The sequence below is a fragment of the Leptosomus discolor genome, chromosome 24, assembly GCF_034619465.1.
Source record: "Leptosomus discolor isolate bLepDis1 chromosome 24, bLepDis1.hap2, whole genome shotgun sequence".
Taxonomy (NCBI): domain Eukaryota; kingdom Metazoa; phylum Chordata; class Aves; order Leptosomiformes; family Leptosomidae; genus Leptosomus; species Leptosomus discolor.
In genome coordinates this window covers 7,300,099-7,319,034 of record NC_141414.1, presented here as the reverse complement: position 1 = coordinate 7,319,034, position 18,936 = coordinate 7,300,099, and the positions used below count along the sequence as shown (strand labels likewise).

Here is an 18,936-nt window from a genome sequence, read left to right as displayed (position 1 = left end):
GAGGGCACCCAGCTCAGCCAGCCCCAGGCCTAGGGCGGGGGAGGACGGAGAGGCCACGGGGAACGAGCTTCTGCACCCCAAAACCCTGTGTCCTCCTTTGCCCCCAAAATACAATACCCCGGGGGTGCGGGCAGGGGTGGGTATGGCAGAGCCTCTGCCTGAAGGGGCCCTCCAGGTGCAAATAGACACCCCCACGCGGGCACATCTATCCATAGGGGGTGCAGGCACGTGCATGGATGTGGTTTATTGTACGTCCATCCCCGCGGCCGCGGTCGGGGCTGTGCCGCCGTCCCGCCCCGCGCAGCCGGGACTCGAACCCGGGACCCCGGGGCCGCGCGGGGACCACAGCTCCCAGGAGGCAGCGCCCGCGGAACCGGGCGTCCGCGGAGGGCCCGCCCCCCACCCAGGACTACGTCTCCATTGGTCGATCAACTGCCAATCAGAGGAAACTCAATGGCGGATTGGCCGGCAGGGGGGCGGAGGCGGGGGGGGGGGGCGCTTCCTGCGGCCGCCTTGGCGCTGCCCCCGGCATGGTGAGTGCGGGCCGGGGGTGGCTGCCCCGGGGGGGGCGGGGGGGTGGTGGCTGGGCACGGGGGGCTCTGCCCGGGGAGGGGGCGTATCCAGGCTGTCCGGGAGGGTGCAGGCCTGGGGGTGCATGCACGGGCTGGCCCGGGGGGTCGCACGCCCCGGGGGTGCAGGCTCAGGGGTGCATGCCCGGGAGGGTGCCTGTCCCGGGGTGGGGAGTGGGGGGGGGGGGGGGGGGCTGGGGGTACATACCCTTGGGGTGTCCCAGGAGAGTTGCACCCCGGGGGATGCACGCCCGGGCTGTCCCATGGCAGGGACAGGGGCTGGGGTAAGCAGCCCCGGTGTTGCAGGCTGGTGGGGGGGTCCCCAGCTTCCCCCCCCCCCCCCCGCCCCCTGGTTCTGGGGAGGTCGGGTGCTGGGGTCGACCCCTGCGGGTGTCCCCGGCGCAGGCGGTGATGGGGGTGCAGGTGGTGGTGAGCCTGCTGGCGGCCAGCCTCATGCAGAAGATGGCCCCGCACTGCTCCTTCGCTCGCTGGCTGCTCTGCAACGGCAGGTAGGTGGCCTGTCCCTCCCTCCTTGTCCCCGTGGGGCCTCGGGGACCCCCGGCACTGCTGACACCCGACTGCTCCCTTTCCAGCCTGCACCGCTACAAGCACCCCTCGGACGAGGAGCTCTGCGCCCTGGCAGGCAAGCAGCGCCCCAAGGGCAAGCGGGACAGGTCAGCTCAGCGCGTGTCCGCGGCTCCGGTGGGCAGGAGGGACTCCAAATGATAAATATGTTTGATTTGGTGACAATGGAAGTCATCTCGGTGTGCTGGCGGACTCCCCCGGGGAGGTGCGGCAGCGACCGCCTCGGCCGCAGATGGGTTCGGGGCCGGTGCTGGTGACGAGGAGCCCCAAGCAGGGGACGGGCGGCCAGGCAAGGGGCTTTGGGCACCGCGGGACACAAGGGACGAGCCAGCTCTTTGCCTGCTGTCCTGTGCCTGGGTTTCCCTTGCAGGAGGATGAACGGCGTGATGGATGACAAGCCCCTCTCTGTGCCCCGGGACATCGACCTCCGCCTGGACACCAGCCCCATCACCGCCGTGGATGCTCTCGGTAACCCCCCCCTGCACCCACCGCTCCCTCTGCGCGCAGGACCCAGCATTGCTCTGGACCAGGGACCCTTGGCCATGGCCAGGACCCCCCTGCGGGTCGCTGTGGCGTGGTGACGTGTCCTTCTGTCACACCAGTGCTGCGCTACTTCCTGGACTACCAGTGGTTCGTGGATTTTGCCGTCTACGCCACCGCCGTGTACATCTTCACCGAGGGCTACTACTGCCTGGCGGACCCCCAGAGGGAGATGAACATCGGGGTGCTCTGGTGCCTGCTGACGGTCATCTTCTCCGTGTATCCTTCTGCCAACTTTTGGGGTGCAATTGCCACCACCCGCCAGGTCCAGGGCGGGAGAGGGAACGCGCCGTCCTTGGTTTTTTCCCCATTAAAAGCCAGTTGAGGTGGAAAACTTAAATTTATGGATCTATAAAGCACTCACGGATGAGCTGTAAAGGTGCCTAGTGAGAGCCTTCCCCATAGAGAAGGTGGCAGCAGCCTAACGACGCGGATGCTTTACAATGTGCTAACGAGCAGGGTTGTCCCACTGGCGTTGGGTGGGGGTCCCAAAGCCCCCCGGTTTCCTTGACAGCTGCCCCTCGCCCGCAGCAAGGTCTTCTTCATGGTGATGCGCCATTACTTCCGCTCGGAGGAGGGGGGCGAGCGCTCCGTCTGCCTCACCTTCGCCTTCTTCTTCCTCCTCCTCGCCATGGTGGCCCTGGTCATCCGTGAGGACTACCTGGAGTTTGGCCTCGAGCCTGGTGGGTGAGGGGAGATGGGGAGAGGCAGGCGAGCGGGCGGTCCCTGGGGGCTGCGGGCACCCCACTCATGGGGGGGGTCGCTCGCCACAGGGTTGGCCAGCGTCAGCAGCAACCTGGAGAGCATCCTGAAGCAGCGGGGCTGGGAGTGGACGTGAGTTGATGACTGGGCAGGGAGGGAAATGGGGGTTTTGGAAGGTTTTTTTTTGGAGGTCTCGGGGGGAGAACCACTCTGCCCCTCCCGTGCTACCTTCTCTCTCCGCAGGCTGCCCCTCGCCAAGCTGGCCTTCAAGCTGGGGCTGGTGGCCCTGTGCTCCTTCCTGGGCGCCTGCCTGACCTTCCCGGGGCTGCGCCTGGCCCAGACGCACCTTGATGCTCTCCGGATGGCGGCCGACAAGCCCCTGACCCAGTTGGGTGAAATCTGTGGGTGGGAAGGAGGCGAGGGGGGGGGTGGGGGGGTGTCAATGGTGCCATCTTGGGGGCCGGGACCCCGCCAGCTCTGTGGCTGCAGGGCAGGGAGGAGGTTTGGCGGTGGGAGAGGGTGGAGGGGGTGTGGGTGAGGCCCAATCCCTGCCCATGGAGGGATGGAGCAGCGGGGGGGAGCAGGAGGCACCGGGCTGCATAGGGGTGGTCTGTGACGGCTTCACCGCAGGGTCCTGCTCCACGTGAGTTTCCTGGCGCCCGTCCTGGTGGTGGTGATGTGGATCAAGCCCATCTCGCGGGATTTCCTGCTCCACGCGCCCATGGGCAAGCAGACGGTGCAGATGTAAGTGGGGCTCTGCCCTGGCATCCTTGCTCTGAGGGGAAACCAAGACACAAGTGTCCCAGCCCACCTCCTCCAACACCAGTAGCCCCCCCATCCTCCCCACCACCACCACCTCTTCCATCATTGGGGCGCAGGGGGGGTTCTGGACCCCGAGATCTCCCTGATGGCCCCTTCCTCTTGCCGCAGCATGTCGGACTCTGCCTACAACACCGTGCGCCTCTGGACCATCGTCGGCCTCTGCCTCTTGCGCCTGGCTGTCACCCGCCACCACCTCCAGGCGTACCTGGGCCTGGCCGAGCGCTGGGTGGAGCAGATGAGGAAGGAAGCCGGGCGCATCGCCGCCCTGGAGATCCAGCGCAAGGTCTGGACGTGGGAGCTGGGGTGGGAGCGGGGGTCCGGGCACAGTTGCCAGCCTTGTGCTGATCCCCACTGCCCACAGATCACGAGGATTTACTGCTACGTCTCCGTGGTCAGCCTGCAGTACCTGGGACCCGTCATCCTCACCCTCCACTGCTCGCTGCTCCTCAAGACGCTGGGTAAGGAGGTGGCGGGAGAGAATGCAGGGAGCACGGCGGGGGGCGGGGCTCGGGAGGGGCAGGATGAGACCTGCAGGTCATCATCAAGCCATCAGCATCCAAGGCATCCCCGGGCTGTCAAGACATAGCGTACAGTTGGTGTGATCCTAACGCGTGCAGTGAGTGTGCTGGGACTCGGCCACCAGCACGTCTGTAGCGTGGGGATGGGGCTGCAGCACGGGGACCGGCCCCCCACAGACCTGTCCCCTCTGTCATGCAGGGCACCACTCGTGGGGGCTGTACCCGGAGCCCCCTCCCCTCCCTCCGGCAGGGACCGCAGCACCGCCACGTCCCGGCGGCGAGGACGGGGAGGACGTGCGTGCCGCGGTGGAGCAGATCACAGGCGTCTTGGGCGGCATCTTCACCCCCCTCTTCTTTCGTGGACTCTTCGCCTTCCTCACCTGGTGGGTGGCCACTTGCCAGGTCGTCACCAGCCTCTTCGGCCTCTACTTCCACCAGTACCTGGCAGCCTCCTGACTGGGGGGAGCTGGGATGTGCCTCAGGACGCAGTCGGTGCCTGGCTGCTGGTTCCCTCACTCCTGCCTTGGCTGGTCTCCCCTTTTGCACGTGCTGGTGGCACATGTGGACACGCACGTGGGGATATTTCTGCTGCCAGCTCTTGGTGTGACGGGTTTTATGCATCCGGGCCAGCGTGGGCATCGCCTGCTCCTGCCGCCGACCACCACCGTGCCTGCTCTCGCCCCGCTGCCGCTCTGGGCTGCGTCCCTCCAGCCCCTTTTCCCCTGCCCTGGCCCCGTGTGGTGTTGGAGGAGCCAAAGCCCCGCAGCCGGGTCTGCTGCTGCCTGCTCTGACCCGACTTGGGGACACTGCTGCTGCGTTTTCCTCGAGGGCAGCGGCTCCTGCCAGCCCTGGGCGGTACGTGGTGGGCAGAGGACTCGGTGGGGATCACCCTTGCGTGGTGCAGACCGCCCAGCCGGCTTGGAGCAGCAGCTTGGCTTGCCAGCACCCACTCTGGGGTCCCTTCTGCCTAGCGTTTGCCTCCACCGGCTGAGGGTGAGTGTATTTTTGTAGGGTCGCTGCTCTGGCCGGCTGGGTCGGAGCTCCTTGGGGGTCAGCCCTCTGCTTCGTGTGAAATCCTCAGGCTCAGCAGCCTCGGCTGTTGATTGTTTTAGAAATAAATAAGTAACCCAGAGCCTGTTTGCCGCTCCGAAAGCTGCTGCTTTGTTGGCACTTTGCAGCCCCTTGAGCCGGGCAGGGGCCTTGGGGCAGGCGGGCGAGCAGCAAAGCCCCGTCGGCGTTATTGCGGCGCGGGGAAGGGGCCGAGCACTGGAACAAACCCTGCAGCTCGGCCTCATCGCCCTTGAGAAGGCCTCACGTTCGCCCTGTCACAGCCCAACTCGGTGCCCATTCCTGGCCCTTCCTTCCCTCGGACCTGGGGTCACTCCCGGGCTGGTAACACGCTGTGGTGGCCGCAGGGGCGGGGGGGACACGACGGGGTACGCAGCCCCTCGTCCATCTCAGCCGAGCTCTTCCCCACCGCACCGTGGGTGCTGGTCCAGCTGCATGAAAAAGGATTAGCAGGTCTGGGCTGCTCAGAGAAAGGGAGAGGGGCTCTGATCCTATTTGAGAGCCTTGTAATGGTCTTAATTCCCTCTCGCTAAGGGCCGAGGTGAGAAGGCAGCTCGTTGTCCGGTGTTAACAGGGCTAATCCGGACAGCCCTCCTCCGCCTGGCTCCCCGTTACCCGAGCTGCGGACACAGTAAAAGCCTCTTTTGCAAAAACTGATGGGGAAATTCCCCTTTTACAAACAGCGGGGGAAAACCAGAGCCCAGAGCAGCACCATTAACCAGCCCAGGGCCAGGAGGAACGCGGCTCCAGCAGCCCTGTCACCCAGACATGGGTGGAAAGGTGCAAGGAAGAAGCGATTCCCCCAGGGCCAGGATGCAGAAGGGACTTGTTCCAGCCTGTGCCGTCCCATTAAAAGCTAGTCCGACTGCCTTGATGGCTCATTTATCTAATTTTCCTTAAGCATGTGGAGGAAGCAGCCGGGGGCTGCGCTGGCAGGGCAGCCTTCGCGGCAGGAGGACGGTTGCTAGGGCCTGGGGTTGTGCTGCATTCAGACATGCAGACAGTTCCTCCCCTGAGATCTGCCCAGACGTGACCCTCTCAGGCGGGGACAATGACTGATAGACTAGCCAAGAGCAGGAGACAGATCCACAGGCGCTGAAATTGGGCCACATCAAATAAAATGAAAGAGCCCCCCCATCTTCCTCACCCCAGAATTATTTTTACTCTTTGCACCTTTGCTTTATTTCCAGGAGGGCACGGGCTGGGCTCTGCGCAGGGCCACGCTCAGGCTCTCGGCAGAGAGGGCAGCAGCCGGGACCAAGAGGTTGTGTTGCTGCAAGAGGCTCCGCTGGCACCGGGGTTGGGGTGGGCACCAGGAGTCCCCGCGGTGACCCAGATGTGGCCTCGCCTCTCCCCTGGTGCACACCTGCCTTCGGTGGCCACCGAGCCGCGCTTGGCAAGAAACCACGGGCCGCGGGCAGCTCCTGGAGGTCTTCCTTGGTGCCCGGGCAGCGAGCCCTGCCTTCCCACCCCACTTCCAGCCAAACTGAGACCCCCGCCTTGCCATCCTTACTGCCTCCATCCTGCAGAGCTGTTCTTGCTTGGAGCAGGGGAAAGTTTCCAATGGCAGCTCCTCTCCGTGGCTGGTGGCCCAAACCAACCCAGGCGGATGCTTCCCGGCACACAGGGAGCCAGAAAGCCGAAGGGAGGGATGCCACCCTTGCCACGGCGGGGTTGAGAGGCAGCTGGTCCAGGGAAGGTGGACGGAGACCGCTCTCCAGCTCTGCCACAGGCTTCCTGGAAGGTTTCTCTTGGGGTACAACCAGGACATCAGCTCTGCTGTGGCTTGTGGAGAGCAGCAGTGGGCCACAGGGAGGTTACTCAGGGAGGGCTGGACCTGTCCTCGCCGCTGAGACCTTCCTACCTTGCAAGGCCTCGCAGCGCCACATCCACACTCGACCTGGAATGCAGCTGAAAGCCCCAAGAGCTGACCAGGGCTGAGCAGCAACCGGGGGACCCCCAACTTCGGGGAAGCCACCGGGCCATGCCTGAGCCGACAGTGCCACCTGCTGCCATTGCACACCCGTCCCCGTCCCGCACTGCGGCGCTGGGGACGGCACAGGCCTCCTCGGGGGGAACCGCAGCTTGTGGAGCATCTCCAGTTGCTTCCCTTCCTTCAGGCTTCTCCCAACTCCCGCGCAAAGCCCAAAGCGCCGACCCGTGCACTTCGGAGGGTGCTCCACGCGCAGGGGACTCTTGTGGGGCTGGCTGTGTCCCCAGCCACACGAGGTACCCCCAACCCAGACCCCCCCATGTTCAGTCCCTCAATAAATCCAAAAACATCAGCAACGTAGAGTAGGAAACACCCTTAGAAGGCGCCTGCAAAGTCAATTATAATTTTTTATTAAATATACATCCTCTCTTGGCACAAATCTTAAAATATATAAACATTATATAACAAAGTGTCTTCACTGCAATAAAATAGAACTCCAGATCCAAGAAAAGCAGTCAAAATCGACACACACACATACACGCACACACCGATGGTGAGGACACGTCTTGACAAAAGGCATTTAACAGTGTTTGTGCTAATATATGCATAGACCACGCAGGCAGTGAACAGTGCTGGGAAACTCTGCATCACATGGCATTTACGGGGGAGATGGGGATAGCGGGAGGAATCAGCCCCTACAATAAAAAAAAAAGGCTGGTTTGTAGGAAGGCCACCTCCTCCTCTGGCCCAGTCCAGGTCCGTAACATACACCCTGGCTCTCTGCAGAGCCCAAGTACCCGGGACAGGCACTGGGGAAGCAGCGTGGGAAGTATCCCACCGCATTTCCTCCCCCTCCTGCCCGCCCAGGACTGGCACCTGACTTGCTCAGGGTTGCCACAGTGCTTCTGCTCGAAGTTTCCTTTCATGCCTCATCTGCTTTTGTGTTAAAGACACCAGAGGGTGAAGATGATAGTGCTCAAATCCTTCTAGGCAGAAGGCAGCAAAAAGTTAACAGAAGTACCACTGTTTTTCCACAGAAGCTACAAAACCGCTTTTGGAGAGCTTCCACGAAGTACCAACGCTACCCACACCATGGCTTTCAGTGACTTCATGCCTCAGGAGGCTGCGACTCCTCTCCTGATCCTCCCACCACGGTCCTGCCAACCACCAGGCGGCTCTCGGGCAGCTCTGCCTTCCCGGGGAAGGGGCAGAGGTCTGCCCGGGGCATGCAGGGCAAAGGGGTTTGCAAGAAGCCACCTCAGGTCCCACCTCTCCCACATTCAGGTTCCCTAACTGACCCCTCCAGGCCTCCCAGAAGGACAAGCTCCCCCCCGAGCTGCCTACCCAGCCAGCAGCCGCTTTCGCAGAGCGAGTGGGCAGCACGTGGAGGTACCGAAAGAGGAGAGAAGCAGCAGCAGCATTTCCCAGCTTGTGGAGGAAAGGGGCTGGGAGAAGCAAAGGCGCTCGGCTGGACAAGTAGTTCAAGAACCTTTCAAAAAAACCTTCTGGCCCATCATCGTGTGCCTTTAACTTCTTGCCACCCCCCTCCCCAAGCATCTCTGCCGGGGAGTGGGAAACCTAGTTGGCCTGTTCGGGCACCACGAGGAAAGCTGCGATTTTGTCATTTTGGATGCATTTCACTGGACCTGATTTTCTTGAAGTGCTAGTGCGGGACTAAAGGTGCAGCAGCAGGGAGGGAGGGAGAGTAGGCAAGAAAACAAAAAGCATATTAATGTTTGGCATTAAGGAACAATGAGAAACATGACTTGAAAATAAAAGCAAGGAATTTGAGAAGAATAAAAAGAAAAATTGGGGAATTTGCCGTAGTAAAGAAGTCCTAAAGAAGGACTAGAGAATATTCCTGTTCGACTTTGTCTCCTTTCTCGGAGCTAAAGGCAATGGATCTCCTTGGCCAGCACACAGGCACCCTCCCTTTCCAAATCAGCATGCCCAAAACTCCTCGGGCACTCATTCCAGGCAGCAGAGAGATCTGGAACACATCTCAATTCATGCAAGGATTAAGAGAAGGGAAGAGAACACTCTGTTTCTCCTTTTCTACATTCAAATCAGAGAAGGAAAAAAACCCAAAAAGCTATTTAAAACAACTCAAAGCAATAACACACAGTTACTCTGAACACTCTTGCCCAAGAAACAAAAGCACCAAATCCATTACAGACTGAATGCAAAGATCTGTCTCTGAACAAACACTCAGCCTGCAAAACTTGGAAAAAACACATTTGGCTAAAATTCCATTCAATTAAAATCAGGTGCAGCCGCTAATTAGGGAACAACTTATCTGAGCCCAATGCTTCCAAGTCTGGCTGTGCTTCAGGTCTTGTTCCTTAGCTCAGAGCCCCCAGGCTCTAGATGAGCTGCCTGCGCCCGCGCATCGGCTGCGAGGTGGGCGATGCCAGGGTCAGGCAGCCAGAAGCCGCCTCCTTCACAGGCTTCCCGTTGTTTAACACCCTAGCTGCCCTCCTGCCGTGCCAGAAGGCACCCAGTGCAGGTCTGCCCTCCCATTCAGTCCCAACCAAGAGGCTAGTCATCCAGTGTAAATCCTTCCTCAGTCAGGACCCAGGAGGAATTAAGCCACCTCCGTTGCCACAGGGGTTCAGCGATGCTCAACGTCCCATAAGACAAGGTCTGCTGCGCTTGCCTCCGAGATGACCTACCGTGCCGGGGAGCAAAGGAGCCCGCTCTCACTTGGATGCTACAGCTCGGCTTCACAGAGCACCCATGGGCTGTGCAGAAGGGGCTGGGCTTTGAACCGGCAGCCTCCAAGCCGCGAGCGAGCTCGGCACGGGCTGTACACCCCGTCAGGCACACACACGCACGCACGGACGGACGCACAGTCGACTGCTGACACACCCAGTTGCTGGGCTGCACCTCGCTTTTGCGGCAGGCTGCAACTGCCTTAGTATTTCCTCCGTGGGCCAGACAAGATAAAGACATGAACAGAAGTAATTGGCTTCTCCATTGGAGAAAAGAAATCAAGAGCTCTTGCGAAGGACTAAACAAAATTTCACCCAAGTGAAGAGGACAGCTGACCGTCTTCCATCAGCAATGGGAGCAAAAAAAATATACAGAATCCATGGCTATCATCTCTAAAGACTCTTAAACCAACGCCACCTAATATTTCTTTAATTACACGGTAAATCAGTGACTGCAGAAAGTTTCACAACGGAAATCATTATTTGTGGGCTTGGAGACAGAAATTGCTGAGGTTAATACCCCGCCCATCCACAACCATTAAAGTATGATTGATCCCACGTGTTCTGGGAGCGACACGCATGCTAATACTTCAGTATGCTGGCTCCCTGCCACATCCACAGAATGGAAGTGTAGGTGCTCAATTCCGAGGGAAATATTTGGCATCAGAAGCAAGTTACGCTCCGAAGAACAAGTGCAAAGACAAAAGAAAGGAGAAAGCTATTTCTATCCATTGTGCAATTACCTCCATTCCCGTTAATAAAGTCATGACACAAGGCTCAAACTATGACAGCTAAAACACATACACCAGAAAAGGACAGCTTTTAAATTATGCCTTATTTTTCTCTCATACTTTACAGACTATATGGGCTGGAAAGGGATTTTTAATCTTGGCTGATGTAATCTGATTCTCAGAGAAATCTAAAGTTTGCTCTGACCTCTCTGGCACTCCAAATTTAATACAGGAATGGAACATAAAACAAACCCACCCCAAATCTCCATTTCCCTGAAAACTGTTTTGAAACAGAAACACCGAAAGACACTTTACCATTCATTTTCAGATTGCAACTGGAGATGACTGGCACTGTACACAATTTCTGAATGGTCAGTAACTGGCTGTGGAGCCCGTTCTCCCAAGGACCCAGTTGGTCCAGGGGGACTCTAGGTAATAAAAGCAAGTGGGCTTAGATATGGACTAATTAACGGAGGTGACACAACCTACACAGCAGGCACCAAGAGACAACAAGTTTGTTCAGAAGCAGGGCCAGCAGCTTGAGTCAGCTACCAGGCTGCATTCACCAGACAGGAACAGCCTTTCGGGACAGCTAAGTCACACGAGCATCTTCGCGACGTTTGTTCTTGCATCGTGCATAAAGCAGCAACAGTAATACTGAAGGACAAAACTGCTCACATTTTGAGTAACGCTTCCTTTTCTAGTGCATCAACACGACAGTCGGCCAAATCCCTCAGAAAATGCTGCCTTTAAGACCACGACGACAACGGAAGGGTTTGGGCAACCCGAAAGCACCACCGCAGCTCGAGTCAATCCAGTTTGCGAATCCAGGCACAGCCTCTGCTCAACAACACTGACAATAAACATGAAAATTTGATTTACAAAACCGCTCAGAACTTTCCTCCCCTGCTGTCTACAGTCTTTGGTAATCTCAGAGGGACTTTGCAAGCAAGGGATATTTTATGCAACTCAACCCAGGAATGAGAAGAACATTTGTCAAAGGGCAGCATTTCCAGCCGGAGCTCACATTCAAGTTCCAGAACAAAAGAAGTGACCTGGACCTGTTAAATCCTGCTGTGTCCTGTTTTACAGAGAGCAATGCTTACATGTCAGAGGAATCTGGAATTCCCTACAGACTAACTGGAATATTGCACTTGGCAGACTGCCTCCAGCTAACACATGTTCTGTAACTCAAAACTGCCGACCAGGAGCAGCAGTCACTTCCCAGACTCAGGGGTTCATTCCAACAGCACCGAGTTCTCTCTTTCATCATCCACCGCTTCATCTGCCCACAGAGACCAGGTGAGGAGCCAGCAGCAGCACACGTTTGTTTGAGAGGCTCCACTCCTGGTATCAAAGAGTAAAACAGAAGGGTGAGGCAGCTACTTTAAAGGACTCGGTCCTGCAGAATTGCAAGAAGAATTTTGTTGAGGAAAGAGTTTCGGGTCGAGGCTTCCAAATAACTCAAGAGGCTCATTAAAAAGAAAAAAATCCAACAACAACAGAAAAAACTAAAAAACCCAAAGAGGACAGGTAAGTTCTCAGCTGCAGGAGAGCATGTACAAAGTGAGGGAACGCTAGCGTTGCTCTTTCTACACGTGTTGTACTTTTCCCCAGCGTGGGCTGTGGGGATTAAGCTACTACCTTTCAACATTAGTGCTGTGCTGTAATTTACGGAGAAGGATCTGCGTCAGGTCAAAGGTTGTGAAGCTTATTCCCACTGCAATTGGACCTTTGACCCAGTTCATGCTGAGTCCTTTGTACAAGCCACGGATTAGTCCCTCTTCTCTTATAATCTCCTGCATGGTGAGAAGGATGGAACTGTACGTGTGTCCCATAACCCCCGCCGTCTGCATTCGTCGGCGGACCACATCCAGGGGGTAAGAGGCTGACTGGCCAATCAAGCCTGCACAGGCACCAAACAAAAGCCGCTCCGGAGGGGATGGCTGCAATTTCCCACTGTGATCTGGGAAAGAGAAAGTAGCAGAGTGTAGAAAGCTGCTTGTAACAAACACATGATCAAGGTCAAGTGGGCTGAGAGCCAAAGAGAACTGAGTGCCAGGGCTCCGGAGATTCTGTTCCCAACTTGGTTGCTAGCAGACTTGCTATGTAACCAAGTCCTTCTGCACCCAGGACTTGCACCTTCTCGTTCCTCCGCAAGGCAGAGATACTGCTTTTCTGCAAGTCCAGCATTGGAGAGAGGAAGGCAGAAGGCACAGAACCTTGCAACTGGCTCCAAGGCCAGCAAAAGGACTTGCACCACTGAATCCAAACACCTCAAGTTGGCCAAAAGCCTGCACCATTTGGTTTGAAAGCAAAGCAAGTTGCCATTACCTGCATGCAGTTTCTTCAACGTCTCATAGGTGAAGAAGCTAAGCCCAGCGTACGGAATCACTCCAAGGATGGTTGGTGTAAATCCCCTGTACAATGTCTTCAGTCCTTCCTCTCGGGATATTCGGATGAAGACATGAACGATATTGCTGTACCTAGCACGTGGACACAGGAAAACCAAATCTGGGCTGGTTAGTGACTGCAGCCACCAGTACTATTTCCAACAGGACTTTCTGGAGGATCAACAATTAATTAATTCAGCTCTGAGCTCACCAAACGGCTCAGAAGGGATTTCAGAAGCCTGTCTGCCAAGGGAGAAGCCAGTCACCAGCTCTCCTGTAGCCCTATCACAACATGCTACCCTGTCTGTTAGATCTCTCGCGGAGGCGTTGTGCCAGCTGGCCTCCCAAAGAACCAACAGACAGGTTTTACTAGTGAGGTCTTTCAGTATCGATCTCCTTCCAGCCCCTGGACTAACCGGGGCTCCGGTCGTTTAATCAGTGCTCAGACCCCAGCAGTAAGAGGTTTATTACACCAAAGGCTCCGAGCAAGAAGTGACCCAGAAAATGGGAATAAAGTCGTCTGACCTTAAAAGAAAGTTCTGCATTTGTTCGTGGTGCTTGTACTTGCTTTCGTTAGGCACTTACATCTCCTTCGGCGTGACAGCCATTCGAGCACGGACCATATCCAAGGGGTAGGTTAACATGGCAGCCGTTGTGCCTGCCAGAGAGCCAGCAATGAATCGAGGAAAGGGTGTCAGCGCTCTAAAGTAAGGTGAGAGAAGAGACCAAACAGATCACCTGGAGATGGAAATACTACGTGGCTTTTGAGCACGGCTCTACTCTACCTGCTACTGAATCCCTTCCCTGCCTGCGTACGGAAGAGAGTCGGGTGGGTGGGGGCTGAAGCAGCTGTGGTTTGCCACAGCCATACAAGAGGGAGGCTTAGAGAAGGATCTGTTGAGCACAGCAAGCCTGACTTGGGGTGTCTCAGACACTACATGCCCAAGAGCAAGAGGCTCAGGCCACACACACGGCTCAGATAACGGCACAAGGCTGGATCTTGTTGCTTCTCCTGCAAAGAAAAGCTCTTTGTTTTGCCTGCCCACTCACAGCACAGGGAAGTGCTAACTCAACATCTAGGCCACTTCTTGCTCACGCCTCTACAAGACAGGGTCTTCTCACCAAAAATCTCCCCTGTGCAACACTACAAGCCCAGCCCTTTGCACAGCCCCCTCACACGCGAAGCCAGCGTGAGAGGGGCCAGCACAAAGCAGAGAAACACGTTCCCTCCCTACAATCTACGGTCTCAACAACTGCTCCATCCTCCTCCGCAAGGACCAAAGCCACGCTGCGTCTTACTTTCCCTGGAAGCCGTAGTAACTCCCCAGGAGCTGCTTGTACTCTTCGTGCGCGCAGAACTGAATGGCAGCGTAAGGGATCACGCGGACCATGGTGGCTGAGTTCCCCCGCCAGAGGCTCCAGAAGCCTTCATTGAGGTAGGTGCGATAAATCAGCCTGTAGGCTTCCTGCAGGCAACGGATCAAAGGTCAGACAGGGGGATCATGATAAGAGGGAGTCCAAACAATAGAGGGGGGGAAAAAGGTGACCCCACCGCTTAACCTCTCCAAATCCTCCTTCCCGCCCCAACCACGGTAAGCTGATATCAGCTGTTTACACTCGCTCCAGAATAAGACAACTAAAACGTCTTCTCTGGGGAGACTGAATCAGATACGTTGGAGCGAAAAAGCAGCAGAGTCACAGAGACTTTACATTCAAGCCATCTCCATTTTGCCTCCGAGGGCAAGGCACGAAGCTGGATTGCTGTTTGCACAAACCACTTCTCAACCCAAATTAATCTCCTTAGTATGAGGCAGAAACATTTGGATTACACATATTCGCGCAGCACACACGGAACAGCCGTAATGCACATGCAAAAAAAAAAAAACCAACCCAAACCATTCAGCAAGCCACGACAGCGATCCGCTCCCAAACTCAAAATTTCCCACATGCTCTGAAACAACTCCAGTAGCGGCTGGGGGAAAGCAAGCAACCACTAGAGGAGAAGGCCTGAGGAAACAAAGCCCTAAAAACATTTAGTGTCACGTCACAGGTAGAACCTGGAGTATGAACGAGGACTGAGGCCTCTCCGTGCCAGGCACTGGAGAAAAGCACAAACACGGAAGAGCACTGTCCTACGGAGCGTTACGAACAATGCTGTTTCCAGTCTTTCCCTCTGTGCTCTTTCCCTACGAGGGCTCCTGATAAAACCCAAGCAAGAAAGTTAAAGGCACACAAACAAAAGATGCTGTTAGGGCTATTACTACCATTAATCAAATACTTCAGGTCAACAGGAGACAGACACATCACCTCACCTTGGCAGAAAATCTTTTTGAAGACACTAAAAAGAAAAAATGAGCATTAGGTCTTGCAATACATTTAGAAGGATCAAATAAACCATACAGGCGTTTTATCGAAGGGATAAAAATAGAAGCAAAAGATTTAATGCAAGAGAAAATAGAGATTCTTTATAACAAACAAAGACTTTCCATTGGCAAGTGCTCCCAAACTCTCTTTAGCACATAAATTCATTCTTCCGCCTGCTGTTATGAAGATGCTCAGTTTGTGTCACACTTTCTACTTTAAAGCACTAAAAATTAATAAATACATTAATAAAAAAATCAAAACTGCATCGACCACTTATTTTAGCAGGGCCCTTCCATGCACAGGTCCCAGACTAATGCCAGAATCCAGCAAAGAACGGGTCTGTTTAGCGAGGCTCCACGCAAGAATGGTTTCATCCTAGCAAAACTCAAATGAACACTCAGTTTCGTTTCTTGCATCCATTCAAACTGACAGCATCTCTTTAACTAAGTAATACACACGGTATTTGGTAGCAAGATGTATTTGGCATACAGCAGCTCTGTTTTGTAACATTCCTACAGCAAGAAGGAAACCCAGGCTAAAAACTGAACGCTAATGAAACATGGCTCCAATTAAGTGTCTATTGCAGTTTCTTTCAAACTCCTTTGAGACTTGTAACCTCTCAAGTGTATCAACAATCCCATGCAAATACATTTTCACCACGCTGCTCCTTTATGCAATTCAACACTTTTTTTTTTTTTTAAGAAATAAAAACACCTTAATAACCAATTGCAGCTGGCTCTGCAATGGAAAAGAGCTGCCCTTCTCCCACAGGAAAATTCGTCTGTCTCTAGTTCAAGGGACAACCTTCCTGCACTCACACGACCCAGAGATATTTTCCCTCTTCACAGACAGGGAAGAGGCCCCAGAGTAAAAACCTCTAGGAGCAAGAGACTAAGAAATCCATTAAATACTAAGAAATTGGTCAGAACGGGCACATTTTAATCATATCCTCTGCAGCAAGTTTAATGGGCCAAACCAAACAGGTCTTTTTATAAACGTAGGCCTGTACAAATTAAAGGTGATTTATACAGACAGCTGTTGACTCAGCCCAGTTCTGCAGTTTCCATCTCACCTCTGATCCTGACATTTCCAACCTTAGATGAACTACAGTGTTTGTTCTGGTGAGAAAGCACAGCGCGTACTCGTTGCTGCCTGAGCATCTGCTCACAGATGCAATCCCAGCCCACAGCCAGCCCAGGCTTTAGCTCCCTACAGCTTGAACTCCCTGATCTATATCCCCCACTATTCCAGACCTCAGCCCCTGCTATGTTGAGAATGAAAACCATGTCGCATGAAAGTCGATTCAAAATTAAATCTCATCCAGGGATTAGATTAAACCTACCCAATTCATTTAATCTGGGACGTCAACCAGATTTAAAATTCTTGGCCTCACCAAATGTCTACTGCATTCACAGGCTGCACTCTTCCCTTTGGGACAATCACCGTGCTGACAGTTCCTGCACCGAGACAGGGGAACTGAACAGAGCCCACGATGTGGCCGAATCCCAAATCCCACTAAACACGTGAGAGTTTTCTATTCCAACGAGATGAATTTCGTTTTCAGTTACAGACTTTACCAGTTCCAAACAGGGCTCTGTAATACAAAGCTAGGTCCGCCAGCTTCAACGCCTCTTGCGGTACTTTGCATCATTAACTTTCTCACCGAAACAATTCAGCTGCAACACAACCCTTCGTAGAAAAGAGAGCGCACGTTTGAGCAGGCACAGCCTGGCATCCAGCCTTTAGTAAAAAACCCAGACAGCTCAATCGCCTCCTTCCAGTGTCACCACATCTCCTCGTATCGCTCCTTTCCCCCCCTCCCCACCTTATTTCTCCAAACCGAACAGACACCGAAATCCAGAGCGTTACCAACCACCCCCTCAAACGCTGCCTTGCCAGTGTGTATTTACTCTGCTCTCCAACCTTCTCCCCGATGTCACCGTGGCCAGCCCACGTTCATGAGCCACGGGCATCTGTCTCTAACCAGCAATACGGGCATCTGCGTTACAGTGAAACAGCAAAACTCTTGCTGACTACCATGAGACTTGGATCCAACAGCACGGGCCAGATGCACAGCTGATTGACACCTGCAATAATCCTACCGAGAACCAAACAATAGGTTTTTAGACCCCATTCACTGCAGTAACGTCCCTATTCTGTCTGCATCCTGCCGGATCTCTGCAGACTGAAGGAGGGCAACGCGCTGGGGAACAGGCTGGCTGAGCAGATCAGAGAAGCTGTTTTGGATTCTGCTAACAAGAAAGGAAGAGCGTTTTGCAAAAGCCAACGGGACTCACCTTGAAACATGATTTTTGTCCTATCCAGTGGAGCGACCGCAGTTTTAGCAACAGCGCCAGCCAACGCACCAGACATCAGGGAGTTGAGCACTTTCTTTTTCTCCTGGTTACCCTGGAACAAAGCATTGTTCAGTCAATCCTAAGCAAAAGTTGTAGCATTTCACCTTCGCTGCAGCATTTACCCCCTCGCAAGAGCTTGGGTCAAAACTCTCCTCCAAATTTCAAGCACAGTAAATTGCTGGTCAGATCACGAAGCACGAAGATTAGACTCGTCTGCCAAGATGCAAAGTTCCAGGGTCTGCCACCTCTTAGACGTGCTGTTTTCTCCCTATTAAGATTTCTAAAAGCTAAGCCACTACCTCCTCATGACACAGGCGTGTCGAGAAGGTAAGTTTCTTTCCTGCCCTTCCAGTAGCACACAAGCCCTATTTCCACATTGTTCCCAACACCCTAAGAATAAAACAAGACAGGTCTCCTACTATGATAAATGGAACAGAAGTGGTTTTGTTATTGACATTCCTGCCACAGCTCATATTTATAAAGCAGCTATCTTCTTGTAACACAGGGGCAGAAAGCAAGTTAATAACTTGAAATCTAACACCGTGAAGGTTACGGACTCAAAGACAAGTCAAGACAAGGCTTAAGAACGTTAACTTTTGATATGCTTCGTGTTTTCATGGGGAAGAGGAGTTAACATTTTTCTTTTTTCAGAATGTTTCACAACTAAAAAGTTAATGTTTGTTACCAAAATACACGGTTCAGTTCAATTTCCCATTCCAGTCTTTACCTGTCTGGTGCTAAACGCAAGGGTAGCCATGCAAAGGCTGCACTGTGTGAACTTCAGCCCGAGTTCTGGCCTAAATCAGGCCAAAGTTCAGCGTTTCTAACAAGAGTCCAGCAATGGCAGCAAGAGGAGGGAAACCAAGGCTTAGGGCTCTCTTCCCAGCTCTGCCACTGAAGACATAACAAGACATAACCTTGAACAAGGAACGCAGCCCTGCCTGCCTGTCAGCTGTGAGCGACGCCCAGCCTCTTCCCAGAGGGCTGGAACTGCTTGGCCATCCCCGGAGAAAGCAAAAGTTGCACGTGACGTGGCTCGCACATCCACTCCAGCTCTTTCAGGGCCCTGCGGCTCAAATCCCACTGAGATGCTTCCTTTGGAGAGCAGGCACGCAGCTCTCCTCTCAAACCCACTGCATCCAGCCAAGGATCCCCCGCTCTTACCTCTGCTGGAAGATGGGTCGATGTAACTGGCTCCACATCCTGCTGTTTGAAATCCACTTGACCTTCTCTCACACCATTACCCATACCAGTTGCACTTACAAGTGGGCAGAAGAGCTACGGCTCCTAAATTGACAATGAGGATAAAGCACGAGTTAGCGCCAGAAGTAGCGAACACACAGGTAACAAAAAGCCTGTGCAGGAGGGAAGAGTGACCTACTCCCAGGGCCCTTTTCAGTAGGAAACCCCCCACCCCAAGCTCCCAGCTGAGGAGCATTTCCAGGATCCTAGCGCCATGTCCTTCCTTGAAGGTGCCAGCACACGTGTGGGGGGTCCTTCGGTGCTATGTAAAAACTGTGTCAATTGTAGTCACACTTTTCAGCCCACAAAGAACTCGGCTGCACGTTGCAACACCAAAATATCCATAGTTTCTAGAGAGAAGAATCAGATCCTGCTCTGTCCCCTTCCATCGCTCACAGCGA

General features: G+C 54.6%; 2 protein-coding genes across 2 annotated transcripts; one reads left to right on the top strand and one right to left on the bottom strand.

Annotated features, from left to right (window-relative positions):
* Nucleotides 1–513: 513 nt before the first annotated feature.
* TMEM161A (transmembrane protein 161A) lies at nucleotides 514–4,192 on the top strand. Its single transcript, XM_086477507.1, has 12 exons — nucleotides 514–533; nucleotides 975–1,078; nucleotides 1,163–1,243; nucleotides 1,525–1,622; nucleotides 1,757–1,913; nucleotides 2,226–2,377; nucleotides 2,468–2,528; nucleotides 2,640–2,783; nucleotides 3,027–3,140; nucleotides 3,327–3,501; nucleotides 3,580–3,676; nucleotides 3,936–4,192. The coding sequence occupies exons 1-12, from the start codon at nucleotides 531–533 to the stop codon at nucleotides 4,190–4,192; spliced, it is 1,443 nt and encodes a 480-aa protein (XP_086333633.1). The 5' UTR covers nucleotides 514–530.
* Nucleotides 4,193–11,725: 7,533 nt separating this feature from the next.
* Nucleotides 11,726–18,568, bottom strand: SLC25A42 (solute carrier family 25 member 42). The gene is made up of 7 exons (XM_009950720.2): nucleotides 18,458–18,568; nucleotides 17,234–17,345; nucleotides 14,885–14,910; nucleotides 13,872–14,038; nucleotides 13,158–13,274; nucleotides 12,514–12,665; nucleotides 11,726–12,145 (listed from the first exon to the last, which is right to left on the bottom strand). Exons 1-7 carry the CDS (start codon nucleotides 18,539–18,541, stop codon nucleotides 11,820–11,822), a joined length of 984 nt encoding a protein of 327 aa, XP_009949022.2. The 5' UTR covers nucleotides 18,542–18,568; the 3' UTR covers nucleotides 11,726–11,819.
* Nucleotides 18,569–18,936: the final 368 nt, after the last annotated feature.

What these genes read in the sequence shown, in the direction of transcription:
- TMEM161A (XM_086477507.1), top strand. An exon ending in GGAGTTTGGCCTCGAGCCTG is followed by an intron (nt 2,378 to 2,467) that starts GTGGGTGAGGGG and finishes CGCTCGCCACAG; the next exon opens with GGTTGGCCAGCGTCAGCAGC. An exon ending in GGCAAGCAGACGGTGCAGAT is followed by an intron (nt 3,141 to 3,326) that starts GTAAGTGGGGCT and finishes CTCTTGCCGCAG; the next exon opens with CATGTCGGACTCTGCCTACA.
- SLC25A42 (XM_009950720.2), bottom strand. Translation starts at nt 18,541, where the DNA reads ATGGGTAATGGTGTGAGAGAAGGTCAAGTGGATTTCAAACAGCAGGAT. An exon ending in CAAAAAGATTTTCTGCCAAG is followed by an intron (nt 14,039 to 14,884) that starts GTGAGGTGATGT and finishes CGTTGCCTGCAG; the next exon opens with GAAGCCTACAGGCTGATTTA. An exon ending in GTTGAAGAAACTGCATGCAG is followed by an intron (nt 12,146 to 12,513) that starts GTAATGGCAACT and finishes TCTCTTTCCCAG; the next exon opens with ATCACAGTGGGAAATTGCAG.